The 17,847-nt window shown below is 33.3% G+C and overlaps 2 protein-coding genes across 4 annotated transcripts; both read left to right on the top strand.

Moving 5' to 3' along the window:
- Window positions 1-554: 554 nt before the first annotated feature.
- Window positions 555-17,183, top strand: LOC120113907 (50S ribosomal protein L19, chloroplastic-like). 2 transcript variants are annotated; one of them, XM_039135043.1, is made up of 7 exons: window positions 555-824; window positions 1,039-1,239; window positions 1,386-1,472; window positions 1,572-1,705; window positions 2,669-2,780; window positions 12,308-12,316; window positions 17,156-17,183. In XM_039135043.1, exons 1-5 carry the CDS (start codon window positions 642-644, stop codon window positions 2,766-2,768), a joined length of 705 nt encoding a protein of 234 aa, XP_038990974.1. In that variant the 5' UTR covers window positions 555-641; the 3' UTR covers window positions 2,769-2,780; window positions 12,308-12,316; window positions 17,156-17,183. The 2 variants fall into 2 exon arrangements, with proteins under 2 accessions (XP_038990974.1, XP_038990933.1); XM_039135002.1 differs by lacking the exon at window positions 12,308-12,316 and adding an exon at window positions 13,956-13,961 and having other exon boundaries at window positions 2,669-2,783.
- On the top strand, window positions 5,121-8,307 carry LOC120113788 (probable serine/threonine-protein kinase WNK3). Of its 2 annotated transcripts, none has more exons than XR_005515346.1 (8): window positions 5,121-5,303; window positions 5,423-5,460; window positions 5,686-5,913; window positions 6,013-6,236; window positions 6,337-6,494; window positions 6,585-6,731; window positions 6,846-6,983; window positions 7,061-7,200. XR_005515346.1 is itself a non-coding variant. In XM_039134870.1 (8 exons), exons 1-8 carry the CDS (start codon window positions 5,217-5,219, stop codon window positions 7,870-7,872), a joined length of 1,869 nt encoding a protein of 622 aa, XP_038990801.1. In that variant the 5' UTR covers window positions 5,194-5,216; the 3' UTR covers window positions 7,873-8,307. The 2 variants fall into 2 exon arrangements, 1 of the variants encoding a protein (XP_038990801.1); XM_039134870.1 differs by having other exon boundaries at window positions 5,194-5,303; window positions 6,585-6,768; window positions 7,061-8,307.
- Window positions 17,184-17,847: the final 664 nt, after the last annotated feature.

Below are 17,847 nucleotides of genomic sequence, written 5' to 3'. Positions count from 1 at the left end.
GTTTGAGTCTTTTAATGGTGATTGTGATTTTAATGTTTCTAAAGTTCATTTTTATATTATCAAAACTTTGTGTGTGCAAAACTAAGTTATATTAGAGATTAATTCACGAAACTCATTACCGGTTAAGGCGGGAAAGATGGTGAGGTGATGAATAATAAACTTGAAATCAAGCATTAAAAAAATTCAACCATATAAGAAAAAGATAAGAGACGAAAAAGATAATGTGCATACCATTTTTTTTTACCGCAATCGAACAATAGTGACTATAATAAAAGTGAATATAAAAGTACAGTGATTGTATTGTACTTGTTAAAAGTTTAATGACCGAAAAGAAAGCATCCTAAAAGTTCAGTAGTCATTTATGTAGTCTACCCTTTTTATTTTGGGTTAAAAAATACAATGGGCTGGGCTGGGCTGGGTATTGCATTATAGTGAAAGTACTTTGACAAACAACAGGTCCAATCCAGCAAATCCTGTACCAAAATGGGGGTATATTTGTCATAACCCAGTCTGATTACTAAACCCTGTTCGTTCTAGTAGGGTTTTGAGCAGCGGCCTTGTTCGTTTGCCGGAATTTCGTTTTCTTTTTCCCATCACTTTCTCGCTTTTTCTCAGCAACCAAACGGGGGTGAGGAGCTAGAATGCAGTTGTTCATTGGTGGGAGTATCCGTTTGGGTCAACGAAAAGGTTTCTCCAGATGGAACAATGCTCATTTCAAATCCTCAGCAATAGCTTATCTGCCTTCTCAAAGTAGCATCAATGTAGTCCAAGTAACCAACAATTCAATCAAATCTTCCAAGAATAATCTCCTGCAGTTTCTAGGAGTATGAGTTCTTTTTTCGTTGCTTTAATTTTTCTGGGTTTTGTTGCTTAATTAATTTTCTTGCTTCAAAATGTCGTTTTTCCTACTTTTTTTATAGTACAATATGCATTTTAGAATGTTAATAGGTTGAAATTTTCCAATTCACGTTATTTCTCGGTTTTTATAAGTCTAATTTTGAGGTAAGCTTGTCTTTTAAAGCTTGGAATTTGTTTTAGCAGACAACATTTGGATCCCAAGCAAATGGCGTTTGTTCGGTTCCAGTTTTGTCTCCTTTGGCTGCAATTATGACTTCATCTTCAAGCAGATTTATGACAACAGCTGCTTTGCCTATTATGGATTCTCCCGAGCCTGTTGCCGATGTGCCGACTCGAATTAAATTTAAGAGACTTGATAAAACTGCCAAGCACATAATGCAGGAAGGCTTCTTGTTCCTTTTGTAATGTTGTTTTTTTTCCCGGGTTTTATTTGAATCTTAGACCTGCTGGTTGCTGTGATGATGTATATACGAGTTGACTGAGTTAATTCTTTCCAGTTTTGAATTGTGTGAATTCCGTGTTTGCAGATCGTGGACAAGGAAGCAGTGGAGGAAGTGAAGGGGCAAAGAGAGATACCTGAGATAAAACCTGGCTACATTGTGCAACTCAAAGTGGTATGACACGTTACGACATTTGAGGTGTTATTAATACACATGATTGTGAACATATTTTTGAGCGGCTTAAGGTAACGGGTGTGCTGTTGGTGAGAGCAGGAAGTACCTGAAAACAAGCGGCGCCTTTCAACAATAAAAGGCATTGTTATCGCAAGACGTAATGCCGGCTTGAATACTACATTCCGGATACGGAGAATGGTAGCCGGAGTTGGGGTTGAATCTCTCTTCCCATTGTAAGTACGCTTATACTCTTCCCTCAAAAAGTATGTTGTTTAAGATTCAATTTATCGACATGGAAAGAAAGCATGCTACTGTTTTACCAGATTACCAAGAAGTTGTTTCACTGGTGTTATAAGGTTCAATAAAGAACTATGGTTATGTACTGAACATAAATTATTACTAGAATATGTCTCGTGCGGATTAGTTTTGCTCCGAAACAAAGGTTTCTCCAAGACTTAACATTTCCTTGGACTAATAGTTTAGTATATATGTTATTACAGCTACGATAGAAGAATGTATAGCTCACTGTAAAAGTGCCAGCTTCGTTGTGTTTCCAAGAGCGTCTCCTCTGTTAAAGGTGTATTGTGAAGCGATAAGAATGAAGTTTTCTTGTTGTTTTTGCTGACTTCCAATTTGCTCAAGTTGCATTCTCATAGTTGTTTTAAGCACGCTTGTCTCTGATCAAACATTCGCAATAGCCTTTTCGGAAAAGCCAGTTCTGGTATCGGGATTTTTTGTTGATCTAAACTAGAAACCAGCACCCCTTATCAATATTTTAACTTCATCCTTACATCCTCCGATTCAGAGATATGGGTTCGGTTATGAGACTCTTTTCTGGTTTATTCCCAATAAAATGCCCTCTATCCCTTTAATCTCGTTGATCCCCGAGATTTCTAGGTGATTTATGTGATTTATCATAAGATCCTAAATCCTAATACATTTCACTTTCTTTCCATTTGAAATGATTCACATGTGATCTTCTATGGAAAGAAGTCTGAAAGCATTTTCTAGTTCTTCTAATCTATGTCATATAGACTCAAGTGTGAGTATCGACTAACGGTATGTACCGGACATAAATTCGTTGGATATAGTTTCTCCAAGAAAAATCAAAGCATCCGAACAACATAACTTGTGATTATCTATTTGATTTGCTTATACTCATAGCATAAACAAGATCGGACGACGATGGATGACAGGTATTCCCCAAATATAAAGGAGATAAAGGTGCTGGACAAGAAGAAAGTGAGAAGGGCTAAGCTTTACTATCTCAGGAAAAAGATGAATGCTCTTAGATGATCTTTAAATAAGAAATCGAATGCGGTTTCGTTGTGACAAAGACGGTGTTTCGAGTTGTTTTTCGGATGAGAATTTCCTCTCTTGATTTCTATTGTGAGAGTGTTGTTTCACTTGATAAAAAGCTTATTCTATGGAGGGCATGCATGAATGCATCTTGATATCATGTGAATCTGTTTTGAAGAAGACATTACATGTTATGCCCATGTGCCTTTTGGGCATGCATCCATCCCCATATAACCTTATGATGGATGAATCATTTCCAGCATATGTTACAAATACTTCTTTGTTGTTGGTTGGTTGGTTGATTAGGTGGAAGCTTAGCCATTTATGATGATTGCAACCCCATTAGCCTTAGACAACTATTCCAACCATTTTTCTGTTTGTTTTTCCCACTAGCTTTTGTTCCCTATTTGTGGACTATTGCCACTCCCGAAAACGTATGTTCAGATTCATTCTAGTTTAGGTCAAGAGATTCGGATATATTCTCATTATCAACAGGGTAAGGTACGGTTTAGTACTTAAACTTTTAATTTTTTTCAAAATTATATCTATAATTTAGTTTTTATTTCATTTTAATACCACGTTAAAAACATAATGTTAAGTTTTGAAAAAAGAATTGAAAGTTCATGTGTTAAGATGAACCAAAATTGATAGTTTATGTATTAAATGTATTAAGTATTTAGCAGCGGGATATTACAATGAAATAAAAATTAAATGTTAGGTATAATTTTGAAAAAGTTGAAAAATTAGATACTAAAATAGCTTAAAATTAATAGTTAGGTATTAAATGTGTAGTTTTTTTTTCAATATGTTCGTTCGTGTATTACAATTAAGATTTATTGTGATTATAAATTAAAAAATATGTATTATTTCTTAGCACATCATATATCGAATATACTTATTTCATTCCCAAGTAATTACTTGAACCATTGGCAACTCTTATAGCAAGTTCAATTTGACAATTATAATCTTTTAAGGATTTAGTGCTATTTGTTATGATAATTTAATACTAGGGTAAACTACTAATTTAGTCACTCAACTATTATTTTTTTTTAAAATTATGCATAACTTTATAGTTTTGGTTCTATTTTGATCACGTGTTGTTAAAAATTATTGATAATTTTGATATGTTACATAAAATAATGTTACGGGAGCGTTGAAAAATAATAAAATAATATCTCGTTAGTATCATTATTATTTTTTAGTGTGTGATCAAAATGTAATGTTAGGTATATTTTTGAAAAAAAATAATTAAATGATCAAAATCGAATAATATGTAACTAAATAAATAATTTACCCTTAATACTATTAGCATGGTGGACAAAATAACGTTTGTGTTATCATATTTTTAAAAAATTTAAATTCTTATGTAGTTTAAATGTTTTATTTTTTATCCAATTTTATGTATATAATTTTGTATCTTTCAAATTTACAATATTTTAAAAATCTATACTTTCAATATAAAATCTTGCAAATGTAACCATTGATATTACTTTAAAAAAATAAGTCATAATATAATTATGAAATGAATATATATATGTTCATAGGAATATATCGTCTATTATGGTATTAGATTAATTTCAATAAATATATATAGATGTATATTAAAACATTAAAATACATTTATTTTTATATAATTTTAATATCTAATTTTAAACTAAATATTATTAAGTTCAAGGACTGGCCCCGCCAGGAGGTGGCAAAATCTCTTTAAAAGTTGACTTTTGACTTACAAATATAAATTTGAAATATATCCAGAGGATTTTTTTTGTTCGATATTTTTATATTTCGCTCCGTTAAATTCTGTTTTTAGTCCATGTACTATATACAATTTTAAATTTAATCCCTATACTCAAATTTAGTCGATTTAAATCTCTATATGTTTTAGGTTTTAAAATTTCAGTTTTAATTTAAAGTATAATATGACTAAATTAAAGAGGCTTAAAATAATTAGCATAGAGTCGTAATACAATCTACAACATACATATGCTATAAAATTTTAAATTTATTAACATAATTTTATGTTCAAAATTGAAATTTTAAAACTTGAAAAGCATAAAATTAAAAAAAAAAGAAGCATATTTAGGGGCTAGTAGGGGACATGGCCCCCTAAATTGGTCATTTTTCAATTTTAATCGCTTTATATTCTAATGTTTATGGTCTAGAGATGGGAAAATTATATTTTACGTGTTAATCTCTATTTGTTGGAGTTAATTAGCGACAGATTGTTTCCTAATGGCCTCATCTTCTCCTTGACGGAACAGCTTCCTTTCCTTTCCAATCTCTATCTCATCACCTTTTCTTTCGAACCACGACTTTGGTTTTTCCTTCTTCTCATTATCCAATAAACAGAGATAGAAATCGAAAATTTCTTTTTAAAAAAATTAAAAAAAAACTTTGAATTTTCTTAATTCTGTTGCCACTGCGTGTGTTTTAAAAAACTCTAGAATGCCGCCAAAGACAACGCCCGACCAAGAACAAGATGATTCGGATGCTGAATTCGTCGAGGTTGATCCCACAGGTCGATACGGCCGGGTTGGTTTTCTCTCACTTTGAACTATATTTGATGTTGTTTGGCATTTGGGTTAGCTTTAATTGATGTTACCTTTAATGGGTTGCTTTTTTTCTTTGTCTTCTGAATTGATTTCTTGCAGTACAAGAAGGTCTTAGGAAGAGGAGCTTTCAAGAAAGTGTATCCTTTGATTTCCCTGTTTTTTCTTTCATAGTTTATAGGTTTAGGGTTTTTGACTGCATTTTGAGGCTTAATTTCGAGTTTAAGCTACTGTTGAATCCTTGTTTTCCAGGATTTAATGAACTTGAAAATATATGGATGTTGCATAGGATAGGAATGCATTTTGAGTCTTAATTTGTGAGTTTAAGCTTTTGTTGAAACCTTGATTAAGTTGTGGGAACTTAGGTACAAGTCATTTGATGAACTTGAAGGTATAGAAGTAGCATGGAATCAGGTTAAGGTCTCAGATCTATTGCGGCATTCGGAAGATTTCGAACATCTTTATTCGGAAGTTCATTTGCTTAAAACGTTGAAGCATAAGAACATAATGAAATTTTACAATTCCTGGGTCGATACCAAAAATGAACATATCAACTTCATCACCGAGATTTTCACTTCAGGAACATTGCGGCAGTAAGTCTTTCTCGATTTTTTCGGACAGCGTGTTTTCTTGTGTTTGGAGCTCCCCATATTGTTTCAGTTTTATGGAAAAGTTTGTGTTTGATTGTGTAGGTATCGAAAGAAGCATAAGCATGTCGATTTGAGGGCATTGAAGAAATGGTCTAGGCAGATCTTGGAGGGTCTTGTCTATCTTCACAGTCACGATCCCCCAGTGATTCACAGGGATCTGAAATGTGATAACATCTTTGTCAATGGTAACCAAGGTGAGGTGAAGATCGGAGATCTAGGGTTGGCTGCTATTCTTTACAAGGCCCATTCGGCACATAGCGTTATCGGTGGGGATCATAATGTCCTTCATTACTGTTAATACTACAAGATTCAGAACTATTGCTGATATATATTGCAAATGATAAAGCAAGTGTTGGTGTCATGTAGGTACACCCGAGTTTATGGCACCGGAACTCTACGAGGAGGAATACAATGAGCTTGTAGATATTTATGCTTTCGGAATGTGTTTGCTTGAGTTAGTAACTTTGGAGTACCCATATGTTGAATGTGCTAATGCAGCTCAAATATTCAAGAAAGTGACATCGGTACGGCATATTACCCACCATCAGTGTATAGAATATCAAATATAAACCCTTTATCCATCTTGCTTCGTGCTTTGTTCCTTCCTTGGGCAGGGAATAAAGCCAGCATCGTTGGCGAAAGTGACGGATCCTAGAATGAAGTTATTTATTGAAAAATGTCTTGCTAATGCCTCGGATCGTTTGTCTGCAAAGGAGCTTTTAAGGGATCCATTTCTCCAACCTGACGAGGAAAATGACAATGTAGGTCGTTCTTTACAAGCTAATGTCCAATCTTCAGGTAGAATTCTAGAGCATTTTTTGGGAGCTTGAAGGCTTTGAGTATTTTTTAGCCTCAATTTTACATGATAAATGCAGATAGTACTTCTGATCAGACTAATTTAAGGGTAAATACCAAGGATCTTCAATCTGAGACAGGCGTGGATGTCAAAGTACAAGGTCAGAGGAATGACGTTAACACGATATTTCTGAAACTACGGATATCGGATTCTACAGGTAAGGAAATATTTCATTATTTTGCATTCGCATTCGTTTTTCTCATTGAAAACTGAGATGCTTCTGACTGGTACTAGGTCATATCCGCAACATCCACTTCCCCTTTGATATTGAAGCAGATACAGTGACAGCCGTTGCTCGAGAAATGGTTGAAGAATTGGACTTGACAGATCAAGATGTTCCAACAATTTCCGAAATGATTGAATCGGAAATCCGGTCTCATATTCCTGATTGGGTTCCAAAAGAAATTCCTATTGATAATACTTTGGGAGAAGTTGCAATTTCTGGGAACTCTCTCTCTGAAAATAAGGGTGATGGATCTCCATTGGCTTATGAGCTGACCTCATCTCCAGGCTATCTCTCATCAGAGAGATTACCTTCTGGTCGAAGATTCTGGTCCGAGCCACTCAAGGCAACTGGTGGAAACTCTTCGACCAGTTTTGGTGGTTCAAATGTTGCTTTTCGAGAGGATTTTGTAAGGTCTGCTAATAGCATGATTGAACTGGATGAACAATCTCATGAAAGCTGTGAAATTGGAGGTAAAATAAACAGTAGTACTTCATCTGGACGACTTGACAACGAGTTCACACATCACAATGGCGGAGACGATGATGGTCATGGGAAAGACGATGATGCTAATAGAAAACATTTTTCGAAAGAGAACTGCAAGCCATTAAAGGATGCTGAATCAGGAGTGAAGGCAATAACAGAGAGGCTCGATTCTCTGTTGTTGAATCAGCAAATGGAGGTTGATGAACTAAAGAAGAAGCACCGATTAGCCATAGCAGACTTTCTGAAAGAACTATCTCAGGAAACCTGTGAAAAGGTTTTGGCTACATGTAAGATGAAGATTCCAGATTATACTATTCAAAACGACACAAACAGCTAAATGTGCATCCGACATACCAGACTTGAGTCTCTTTGATATTGCAGTTTGATAATGGCGGGGAATCTTAGAAGGAATGATGGTACTTACAGACACTCCATTACTGCTGAAGAGAGCTGCATTTTGTTGGTTAAGTCGGACAGTACGTGTCTGTAGCTGACAAATCTGCGGGAATGCCTCGTATCCAGAGGTGAGACGAGATCAACAATGCTCTGTAACTATAACGGATGCACATCGCATGGTGAGTCAAAAGGAAAGGGCGATTAAGCCGAAACCTCGGTCTCGACAAATTCCGGGGTGCTATAGAGGTGAGGCATTGTTATGTGTATGTATGTAATATAGTTTCGATGTCTGCACATCGTGGATGCACAAGAAGCTTCGTTTCTTATACTGAATGTGGTTTAATTTGATACTTCTTTCAAAAACTTCCACGGGAGCGTATACTAGTACGTATGGTTTTACTAAACAAATTGTAATGCAAAATTTTCTTTTCGAGGAGTTGGCCCTCTTTCTTTTAGATGAGAACAAATTCAAACACCCTAGCCTGATCCACAAATTATGTTTCTCAACCATCATCGATGAATTCTCGCCGGAATTTTGTACACAAATATCATAAACACCTGACTCATACATGCTGTAAGGCTCATGAAAAGTTCATACAACGATCAAGTGGACGTAGTTGGTTTAGGACTTCTGATAAGCACGTGGCGGGCGTTCGTATTTGAAGGCATTTTTCCGGATGTAAATGAGTCGGGTCATACTTGAGTATTGTTAAGCTTGGTTCGAAAAGTTTAGCTTGACTCGAAAGCTCGTGAGTCTAAAATTATCAATCTCGATTCGAAATCGAAATTAAAAATTGAATCTCGACACGATTTGAAACCTCGATTCGAAATCAAAAATTTAAGCAAGATTTGAGTTCCAAAAAAATCTAGACTCTAAATATTTTCATACTTAGCTCAATTGAAGTTCAAACTCGAACTCCATTCAAGCTCGAACTTGAACTTTAAGTACATGAAATATTTATATTGTATTTTTATAAGAAAAAAACTATATAAATAGTAATATTGTAAATAATTTAATTTTAAAAACTAAAAAAAATAAAACTTACTATATTATTTTTTTCAAGTTATTTGCAAATTATTTTAGTCAGGTATCAAGTGCAAAACTTGAGTTAATTTCGTGTTTATTCAATTCGAGTGTTGATCGAATTTTAACTGAGTTAAACTTAAATAACTTGAGATCTGTCGCCTCAACGTTTCTGATGACAATTTGTTTATGGTTATAGATATTGATAAATACAAGCAAGAGAAGGTCTTTGCCTATAGGAGTTTCAGGGCCATGAATCTCATTGTAACCAACAAGAGTTTTCTTCTGTTTTTGCTTGTTTGGTTGTGAAGATGAAGATCAGGTCTCATTATGATATTTAAGGGGCGTTTGATTCACAAAATGTAAGATTACTTTTAGGAATAAGATTAGTTGAATATAACAATAATGTTATATTACCTTGTTTGATTTGTTTGTATGAATGTAAGATTATAGCGTTTGGTTAAAGAATAAATATAATATTATTTAGATGTCTATTTTACCAAATTATCTTCATATGTTTTTTTCAACGAGTTAAACTTTAATATTAAATTATAAATATCTGAATAAAAATTCATATAAATATTTTAATCGTTACATTATCTAACTTTTGGGGGAAAATACATTTAACATATAATTAATATAATTAGTATATCAAATTTATATTTTTAAATAATTTTTCATAAGTATCATATTTATTTATATAAAATATTATATAATATGAAAAAATAATATTGTTGTCTCAAGTGGACAAATATATTTCTTTCAATGTATAAGATCTAATTTTTAATAACTCAAAATTAAATATTATTTTAAATAATTATTTTTTATAATAATATCATTTTTCACATAATAAAATTATAAATAATTAATATATTAAATGTTGAAAAATATAAAATAAGTTTAACTACTCAACATTATTACACCATATTTTATTAAATCAAACTCTTTGTATATTATTATTATGTTTATAATTTTGAGTAAAACACGAAGAATAATTATTAAAAAGGATATGTATGAAAATAATTCATTACTAAGAGCCTAATAATTTGGAGGTAATGAAATTTCACTATTTTACCATTTTAATCTAAAACCACTATTAGTAATAAATTATTACCTGATAATAATTTTTTATAAATCGAATATGAAATGTAATTCCAAAAAAAGATTATTCTCCTTATTGATGATCTTTCGAGCCAATCACTCTCTTCAGGATTTGTGTGCAATTTATGGATTAGCTCATATATCTACCCTGATCCTTGCTGGTGGACACCTTTACATGTTTAAATAGATCACTTTCTTTTACAAATTTATAAGGTTATAAATGAATCTGTTGAAAACATTTTGATGTTTCGATATAACAAATCAAGTGTTAATAAATTTTAAGGTTTCTATTGATTCTTATATTATGTATTCGATTAATTCGAATATCATAAATTATTACTCCAAGATTTCAAATGTCTATTTCAATCCTTATTCAAGTGTAAAATTAAGTTTCAATCTTACAATATTTTGGAAATAATTTTTACAAAGTATTTCGAGCCATATTCGAGCCAAAGATAAACTTTATTTACTATGGTATCGATACCCCCTATAGGGTACCAATACCCCTATGAACATTTTGGTTCCGAGAAATAACAGAATGCTCGAATGGTACCGATACCCCCCATAGGTATCAATACCCCCATGCAATGGTATCGATACCCCCTCAGGAGGTACCGATATGAAGGGGTACCGATACCCCCCGCTCCCAGCAGACAAATTTAAGTGGTTTTTCTCACTACAACGGCTCTAACTTCATCCAAATGGTTCCCAACGGTTGGAATCATCCCAAGGTGTATTTAAACAAGTCCTGAAGCCATTGATCAATAAGAAATCATTGAGACACAAGAGAGAAAGCGTCAAACACTAAGTTTGTGAAAATCAAGCCATTTTTCCTTCAATGTTCATTTTGCTTTCAATAACACACATTGTGCTCATTTGTAATCATCTTTGAGTGTTCTTTTCTTGTTCTAGAATTGTGCAAACATCTTACCTTGTGAGGTTTTTCATTAAGTTTGTGAATTTGTAATATTCTCTTTGAAAAAGAGTGTACTCAAGAATTGGGGTATATTCTTGAGGGAGTTGTAAGGTTATCTCTTTGGCCTCAAAAGAAAGAACAAATTAGTGAATTTGTTGGAAAATCCTTATTGTGGATAGCTAAGGTAGTGGACGTAGACTTTGGTTGAGAAAGTCGAACCACTGTAAAATCGTTGTGCAATTACTTTCAATGTTCTGCAAAAGCTTCCACCAAATTTTTAATTGCCAATTCACCCCCCTCTTGGCCGATTCCGTCGATCGATTAACTCAACAATTGGTTTCAGAGCCTCACTCGTTTGAAGGTTTAATTGCCTCTTGATTCTATTCGGGAAGAGTTACATCGATAATTAAGTCATCATGGCCTCTACTTCAAACTCTGACTTCGGTCTTGATTCATTGCCCGTCAACAAGCCTCCTTTCTTCAATGGAGCTAATTATGCTTATTGGAAGAATAGGATGATGTATTTCATTCAAGCAAGTGACATGGGAGTATGGAATATTATAGAAGAATGATACATCAAACCCTCCACTCACCCAAGATTGTGGAGTGAAGGAGAGACAAGAATGTTCCAGCTCAATTCCAAAGCTATCCATATTATCTTTTGTGCTCTTGGACCGGATGAATACGGGAGAGTTTCATCTTGCACAACCGCCAAGGAGATATGGGACAAACTACAAGTCACTCATGAAGGCACAAACGAGGTAAAAAATCTAAAATTAGTCTTCTAACTCATAGCTATGAAAATTTCAGGATGAAACCGGATGAAGATGTCAAAGCTATGATGGATAGATTCTCCACGATTGTCAATAGTCTCAAATCATATGGAGAAATCATTCCAAATGACAAGCTTGTAAGGAAGTTAGTTTATTCTCTTCTAAAAGCTTGGCAATCAAAGAAGACGGTGATCATCGAGGCTAAGAACTTAAAATCCTTGACCCTCGATGAACTTATTGGCTCTCTCCTCACGCATGAAATGATGCTTAAAGTAGAAGAAGACCTTGAGAAAATAGACGAGCCAAAGAAGGAGACGGGGAAGAAGAAGAACGTGGGAGTTGCTCTCAAATCAACAAAAGATGAGAGTAATTCGGATGAAGATGACGATGACGAGGAAATGGCATTGTTTGCCAAACGGTTAAGAAAAATGATGAGGCCTAACCGAGGAAGAAAATTCAAATGAAATAAAGGCTTCAAAAATGAACCAAAAGAGAATGACTCGATCATTTGCTATGAATGCAAAAAACTGGGGCATGCCAAATATGACTGCCCACAATTGAAGAAAAATGGTCAATCAAAGAATAAGCACAAGGCTTACGTGGCTACATGGAGCGATGAAGAAGGTTCCGATGAAGAGGAACAAGAAGTGGCAAACTTGTGCTTAATGGCATTCGGGGAAGATTCTAAGATAACCTCTAACTCATTTGATTTAGATGATTTATCTTATGATGAGTTATTAGAGGATTATAATGGGTTGGCTTCGAATTATGAGAAATTATTTTTAAAATATAAAAATGATATTTTGAAATTGAAAAATGAAAATAATCTCATATCCAAGACCAACAATGATCTTGAAAGTAAATTCAAAGATTTGCAAATCAAACTAGAAGAGTTTGAAAAGAAAAATTCAGATTTGCATAATTTACTTTCAAAGGTCAATGGTGATCATTAAAAGAAAATTGATGATCTTAAAGCTTCTTTCGATAAAGTTGGAACAAAACATTTTGAAACCGGAGAAAAATCAAAATCCAACTTTGTAAGAAAAAGTTTTAAAAAATACAATCATAGAGGTCCCCGAAGAACCTATAATGGAAAAAAACGTTGGAAGTATATGGGTTCCTAAAGAACTCATTACTACTAAAGATAAGGATATCCTACACAAATGGATACCTAAGGGGACTAGAATTTTGGAGACTAATGAGTATGGACCCAAAATAATTTGGGTACCAAAAATAAAAAATTAATCTATGTTTGTAGGGAAAGCAGCATTGCTATAAGGCACGGGAAACAAATTCAAATTCATTGTACCTTGATAGTGGATGCTCAAGACACATGACCGGAGACAAAAGCCGGTTCATAGAGCTCATCACCAAAAATGGAGGAGAGGTGACTTTTGGCGATAAATCAAAAGGACACATTGAAGGTATAGACACTATAGGTAATACCTCTTCCATACAAATTAAGAATGTTTTATATGTGAATGGATTAAAGCATAATCTATTGAGTATTAGTCAATTTTGTGATAAAGGATTCAATGTCATGTTTGAAACTACTGGTTGTAAAGTCATTGACATTGCATCAAATCGGATTATGCTTGTTGGTCATAGAATAGGAAACAATTACATGGTGCACTTAGATTCTATAGATATGACTAATGTATGCCTAGTTGCTAAGGATGAGCATGATAGTTGGTTATGGCATAGAAGACTAAGACATGCTAGTATGAGTGTTTTGCAATGGTTAATTCAAGGAGATTTAGTTCGAGGGTTGCCTAAACTAAAATTTGATAATGATAAAATCTGTGATGCTTGCGCTAAAGGAAAACAGAAGAGAATTTCTTTTAAACCCATTAATGACGTATCCACTAGTAGAGTATTACAATTGATCCATTTAGATCTTTTTGGGCCATCTAAAACTACTAGCTTGGGTGGAAAACAATATGCATTTGTTTTGGTAGATGACTATAGATATACTTGGGTCTATTCTTAAGTACTAAAGATGAAGCATTAGAAAAATTCATCACATTTTCAAAGTAATCCAAACGAAAAATGTTACTCTATAACTAGTGTTAAGAGTGATCATATAACTGAATTTTAAAATCTTGGATTTACTGAATTTTATAATTCTAATGGTATTAGCCATAATTTTTCAGCACCTAGAACCCCTCAACAAAATGGAGTTGTTGAGAGGAAAAATAGAACTTTAGAAGAAATGGCTAGAACCATGCTTTGTGAAACAATTTACCTAAATATTTTGGGCGAAAGCCACAAATACTGTTTGTATGTATTATCGAGTAATGATTAGACCTATTTTGAAGAAACTCCATATGAACTTTTTAAAAATAAAAAGTCTAACATAGCTATTTTCATCCTTTTGGATGTAAATGTTTTATTTTAAACACGGTAAAGACAATCTTGGCAAATTTGATGCTAAAAGTGATAAGGAATTTTTCTAGGTATTCCTTAAATTCTAAAGCTTATCGTTGAAGAACCATCATCAAAGGAAGAAACTAAAGATGAGGAAACTCGAGATCCTCTCGAGAATCCAACCATTGAAGAAATGAAAGTCTCTTACCTAAGGGAATACAATTATGTCAAGGATGGTGAAATAATAGGTGATATCCAAAGGGGTAACAACTCGATCTTCTCTTAGAAATATATTATTTTGCATTTACTCATGCATTGAGCCTAAGAATATTAAAGAAGCATTAAAAGATGAACATTCGATTATGGCTATGCAAGAAGAGTTAAATCAATTTGAGAAAAGTATGAACATTAGTTGAAAGCCCTAGTAATAAGTCTAATGTAGGTACTATATGGGTATTTAGGAATAAGCTTGATGAGAGTGGTAATATATTGAAAAACAAGGTTAGATTTGTTGCTCAAGGGTATACTCAAGAAGAGGGCATAGACTATGATGAAACATACGCTCCCGTAGCTAGGATGGAAGCAATTAGAATGTTATTATAATTTGCATGTTTTCATGAATTTAAATTATATCAAATGGATATTAAAAGTGCATTTTAAATGGTTTTATAAAAGAATGTATGTGGAACAACCTCCTGGTTTTAAAGATTCAAAATTTCCAGATCATGTTCTTAAATTGATAAAAGCACTTTATGGTTTAAAACAAGCTCCTAGAGCTTGGTATGAAAGATTGTCAAACTTTTTAATTGAAAAAGGTTTTTCAAAAGGGAAGTTTGACACTACATTGTTTTTAAAGCATAAAGGTAAAGATTTATTAGTAGTTCAAATTATTTTGATGATATAATATTTGGTTCTACTAATGATGTTATTTGCCAAGAATTTTCTAAGCTAATGCAAAGTGAATTCGAGATGAGCATGATGGGGGAGCTCTCATTTTCTTGGGACTCCAAATCAAGCAAAGAAAAGATGGCATCTTCATCAATCAAGCTAAGTACGTCAAGGATATGCTCAAGAAGTTTGGACTAGAAAACGGGAAACCTCATGACACTCCAATGAGCTCTTCTACAAAGCTTGACATAGATGAAGGAGGTAAATGTGTGGATGTTAAATTATATAAGTCAATGATTGACTCTTTGCTTTATTTAACTGCAAGTAGACTGGACATTATGTTTAGTATTTGCTTATGTGCTAGATTTCAATCATGTCCTAAGGAATCACATTTACTAGCCATTAAGAGGATCTTTAGATACCTTAAGAACACTCCTAGTTTAGGACTTCGGTATCCTAGAGACTCTAGTTTTAGCTTGCATGCCTTCTGTGATGCGGATTATGGATGATGCAAATTAGATAGGAAAAGAACCTCCGGTACTTGTCAATTCCTTGGAAATATGTTGATTTCTTGGTTTTCAAAGAAACAAAATTGTGTTGCATTATCTACCATTGAAGCGGAATACATTTCAGCCGGTAGTTGTTGTGTACAAGTTTTATGGATGAAACAATAACTTTTTGACTATGGAATTGAAGTAGGTACCATTCCTATCAAGTGTGACAATACTAGTGCTATTTGTGTCACTAAAAATCCCATCCAACACTCTAGAACTAAGCACATTGAAATTAGACATCACTTCATTAGAGACCATGTCGCTAAGGAAGATGTAGTTCTAGAATTATTGATACTTTGCACCAATTAGCGGATATTTTTACAAAACCTTTAGACAAAGAAAGATTTTGGACACTTATGAGAGAATTAGGTTTAACTGACCTATCTTCACTTAGTGTTTAAAATAATTTTAGCATTTTTAATTAAAATATGAAAAATGCTTATAAAGGTAACATTTTTAAGAGCATTCTATGCTAATAGTTAGGGGGAGTTTATGATTCTTATAGAAAATTAATTTATGTTCAAATAACTTTTAAAGATAGATTTGATTGATTGAACATGGTTAATTTTTGTTCTATGAGTATCTAATTCCACTAGAGATAATTAATTTAGCATTCTAAGTGTTTAAATACATATTTTTGACATTTTTGTGCATAGAGTATTGATACCCCTAAGACTGGTATCGATACCCCCTTTGATTAGGTATTAATACCCTTTCAATAGGTATCGATACCCCTTCAATAGGTATCGATACCCCCCTTTGAATGTGTATCGATACCCCCTGTCGGGTTTAGGTATTAAACTCTATTTCTTCTTCATTCTCTCAAAACCCTTCTCAACAAAAATTCCACCGTTTGCTCCCAAACCTCTTCTACTTTCAAAATCAACAATTTCAAGTCAGAAATTTCAAGTCAGAAATTACTTGAATTTCAACTCTAAATCCTGTTTGCTTCATTAAATTGTGCAAAACATCACTACATTCCACACAATCCAAAATCTTCAAGGTATTGTTCAAAAACCTCTATTTTATTTGATTTTTGAACTTAGGACTAGTTTAGATTAGTTCTAGGTTGAAATAATTATCGGGAATTAATGAAATGTTATTTCTAAACTAGATTCTACAACTAATTTCATCAAAAACACAATATTTTTCAAAAAAATTCAAAATTTCGAAATATGAAAAGTTTTATTATTTTCGAAAATCATGACTTTAATTGATGTTTTTGATTCAATTATGTTGTTTTCATGAAAACTATACGTATTATGATTCTCAAACATTATTTTCAAAATAGTTTTCAAAACTTTGCCCATTAGGATTCGGTTTAGAGAACCTTGACTATTGAGGACTCATTTGAGTTTTGGGATTGATTATATTGCATACATGTTTTCAAATTTGCAGGTTACTTATCCAAATCCGATTTCATAAACCATGTCAAGTCCTAAACGACCTAGGTCTTCTTCGAGTCGTTCGAGTCAAAACCGACCTCCAAATCCAAATCCTCCAATTCATCCTCAAATTCCTGATTCCATTATGACTATAGGTATTCTTTCTTTAATGAACCTGGTCATAGACAAGATCTCTACTATAGGTATTCTCATTACTTTGAGTCATATAAAATTTGCGAAAAACGCATTTCGTCCCTTCAAGCTATGATAGATATGAACTTTAAATATCTACCTACCCTACTAGATTGGAAATTTGATAAAATCCATCAACTCGAACCGGTTGTTTACCAACAACTCGTTCGAATTTTCTATTCCAATGCCGTTTGCATTCAAAACCGAGAACAAACTGAAACTATAGGAATCTGATCCTATCTTCTTGGTCAATTCATCCATATTGATTCTCAATATATAGAAAATGCTTTTGGCTTAGACGATAATGGATTATATAATGAAAAAAAATCGTAGGTTCCCGTTACAAGGTTAGATCGAGTGCGAGTGTCTTAGATCATCACGATCGATTTCTTCGTCTTATGATCTCTTGGTGGTTTAGACCATCCAGAGGAAAATACTCCACTCTTAGAGCCTTAGATTTATGGTGGATACATTGTATTCAGAATAATAAGAAAATTAACCTACATCAGATTATATTTTCTGCTATCGTTGACACCGTGAATCTCGTTCCTAATAAGAAAATTTGTCCAAGTCTAATTTACGGCTGTCTACTGAGTAACTTGTTTAAAAAAGCCGAGCTTAGGGTACAGCTTGATGTAGCCATCCCTCTCAAAAAATCAAATTAATCTTATTTTCTTAACGAGATCGGGATGGACAAAGGATAAGGAAAATGGTGA

This window comes from Hibiscus syriacus, unplaced genomic scaffold (genome assembly GCF_006381635.1).
Source record: "Hibiscus syriacus cultivar Baekdansim isolate YM2019G1 unplaced genomic scaffold, ASM638163v2 tig00000003_pilon, whole genome shotgun sequence".
NCBI lineage: Eukaryota > Viridiplantae > Streptophyta > Magnoliopsida > Malvales > Malvaceae > Hibiscus > Hibiscus syriacus.
The sequence above is the reverse complement of the archived record's forward strand: the minus strand, read 5'-3'. Positions and strand labels throughout refer to the sequence as shown.

Excerpts from the sequence above, each read along its gene's own strand:
- LOC120113907 (XM_039135043.1), top strand. The coding sequence starts at position 642 with ATGCAGTTGTTCATTGGTGGGAGTATCCGTTTGGGTCAACGAAAAGGT. Across the intron at positions 825-1,038 it reads ATCTCCTGCAGTTTCTAGGA|CAGACAACATTTGGATCCCA; the intron begins GTATGAGTTCTT and ends AATTTGTTTTAG. Across the intron at positions 1,240-1,385 it reads CTGCCAAGCACATAATGCAG|ATCGTGGACAAGGAAGCAGT; the intron begins GAAGGCTTCTTG and ends CCGTGTTTGCAG.
- LOC120113788 (XM_039134870.1), top strand. The coding sequence starts at position 5,217 with ATGCCGCCAAAGACAACGCCCGACCAAGAACAAGATGATTCGGATGCT. Across the intron at positions 6,495-6,584 it reads TATTCAAGAAAGTGACATCG|GGAATAAAGCCAGCATCGTT; the intron begins GTACGGCATATT and ends TTCCTTGGGCAG. Across the intron at positions 6,769-6,845 it reads AGCTAATGTCCAATCTTCAG|ATAGTACTTCTGATCAGACT; the intron begins GTAGAATTCTAG and ends TGATAAATGCAG.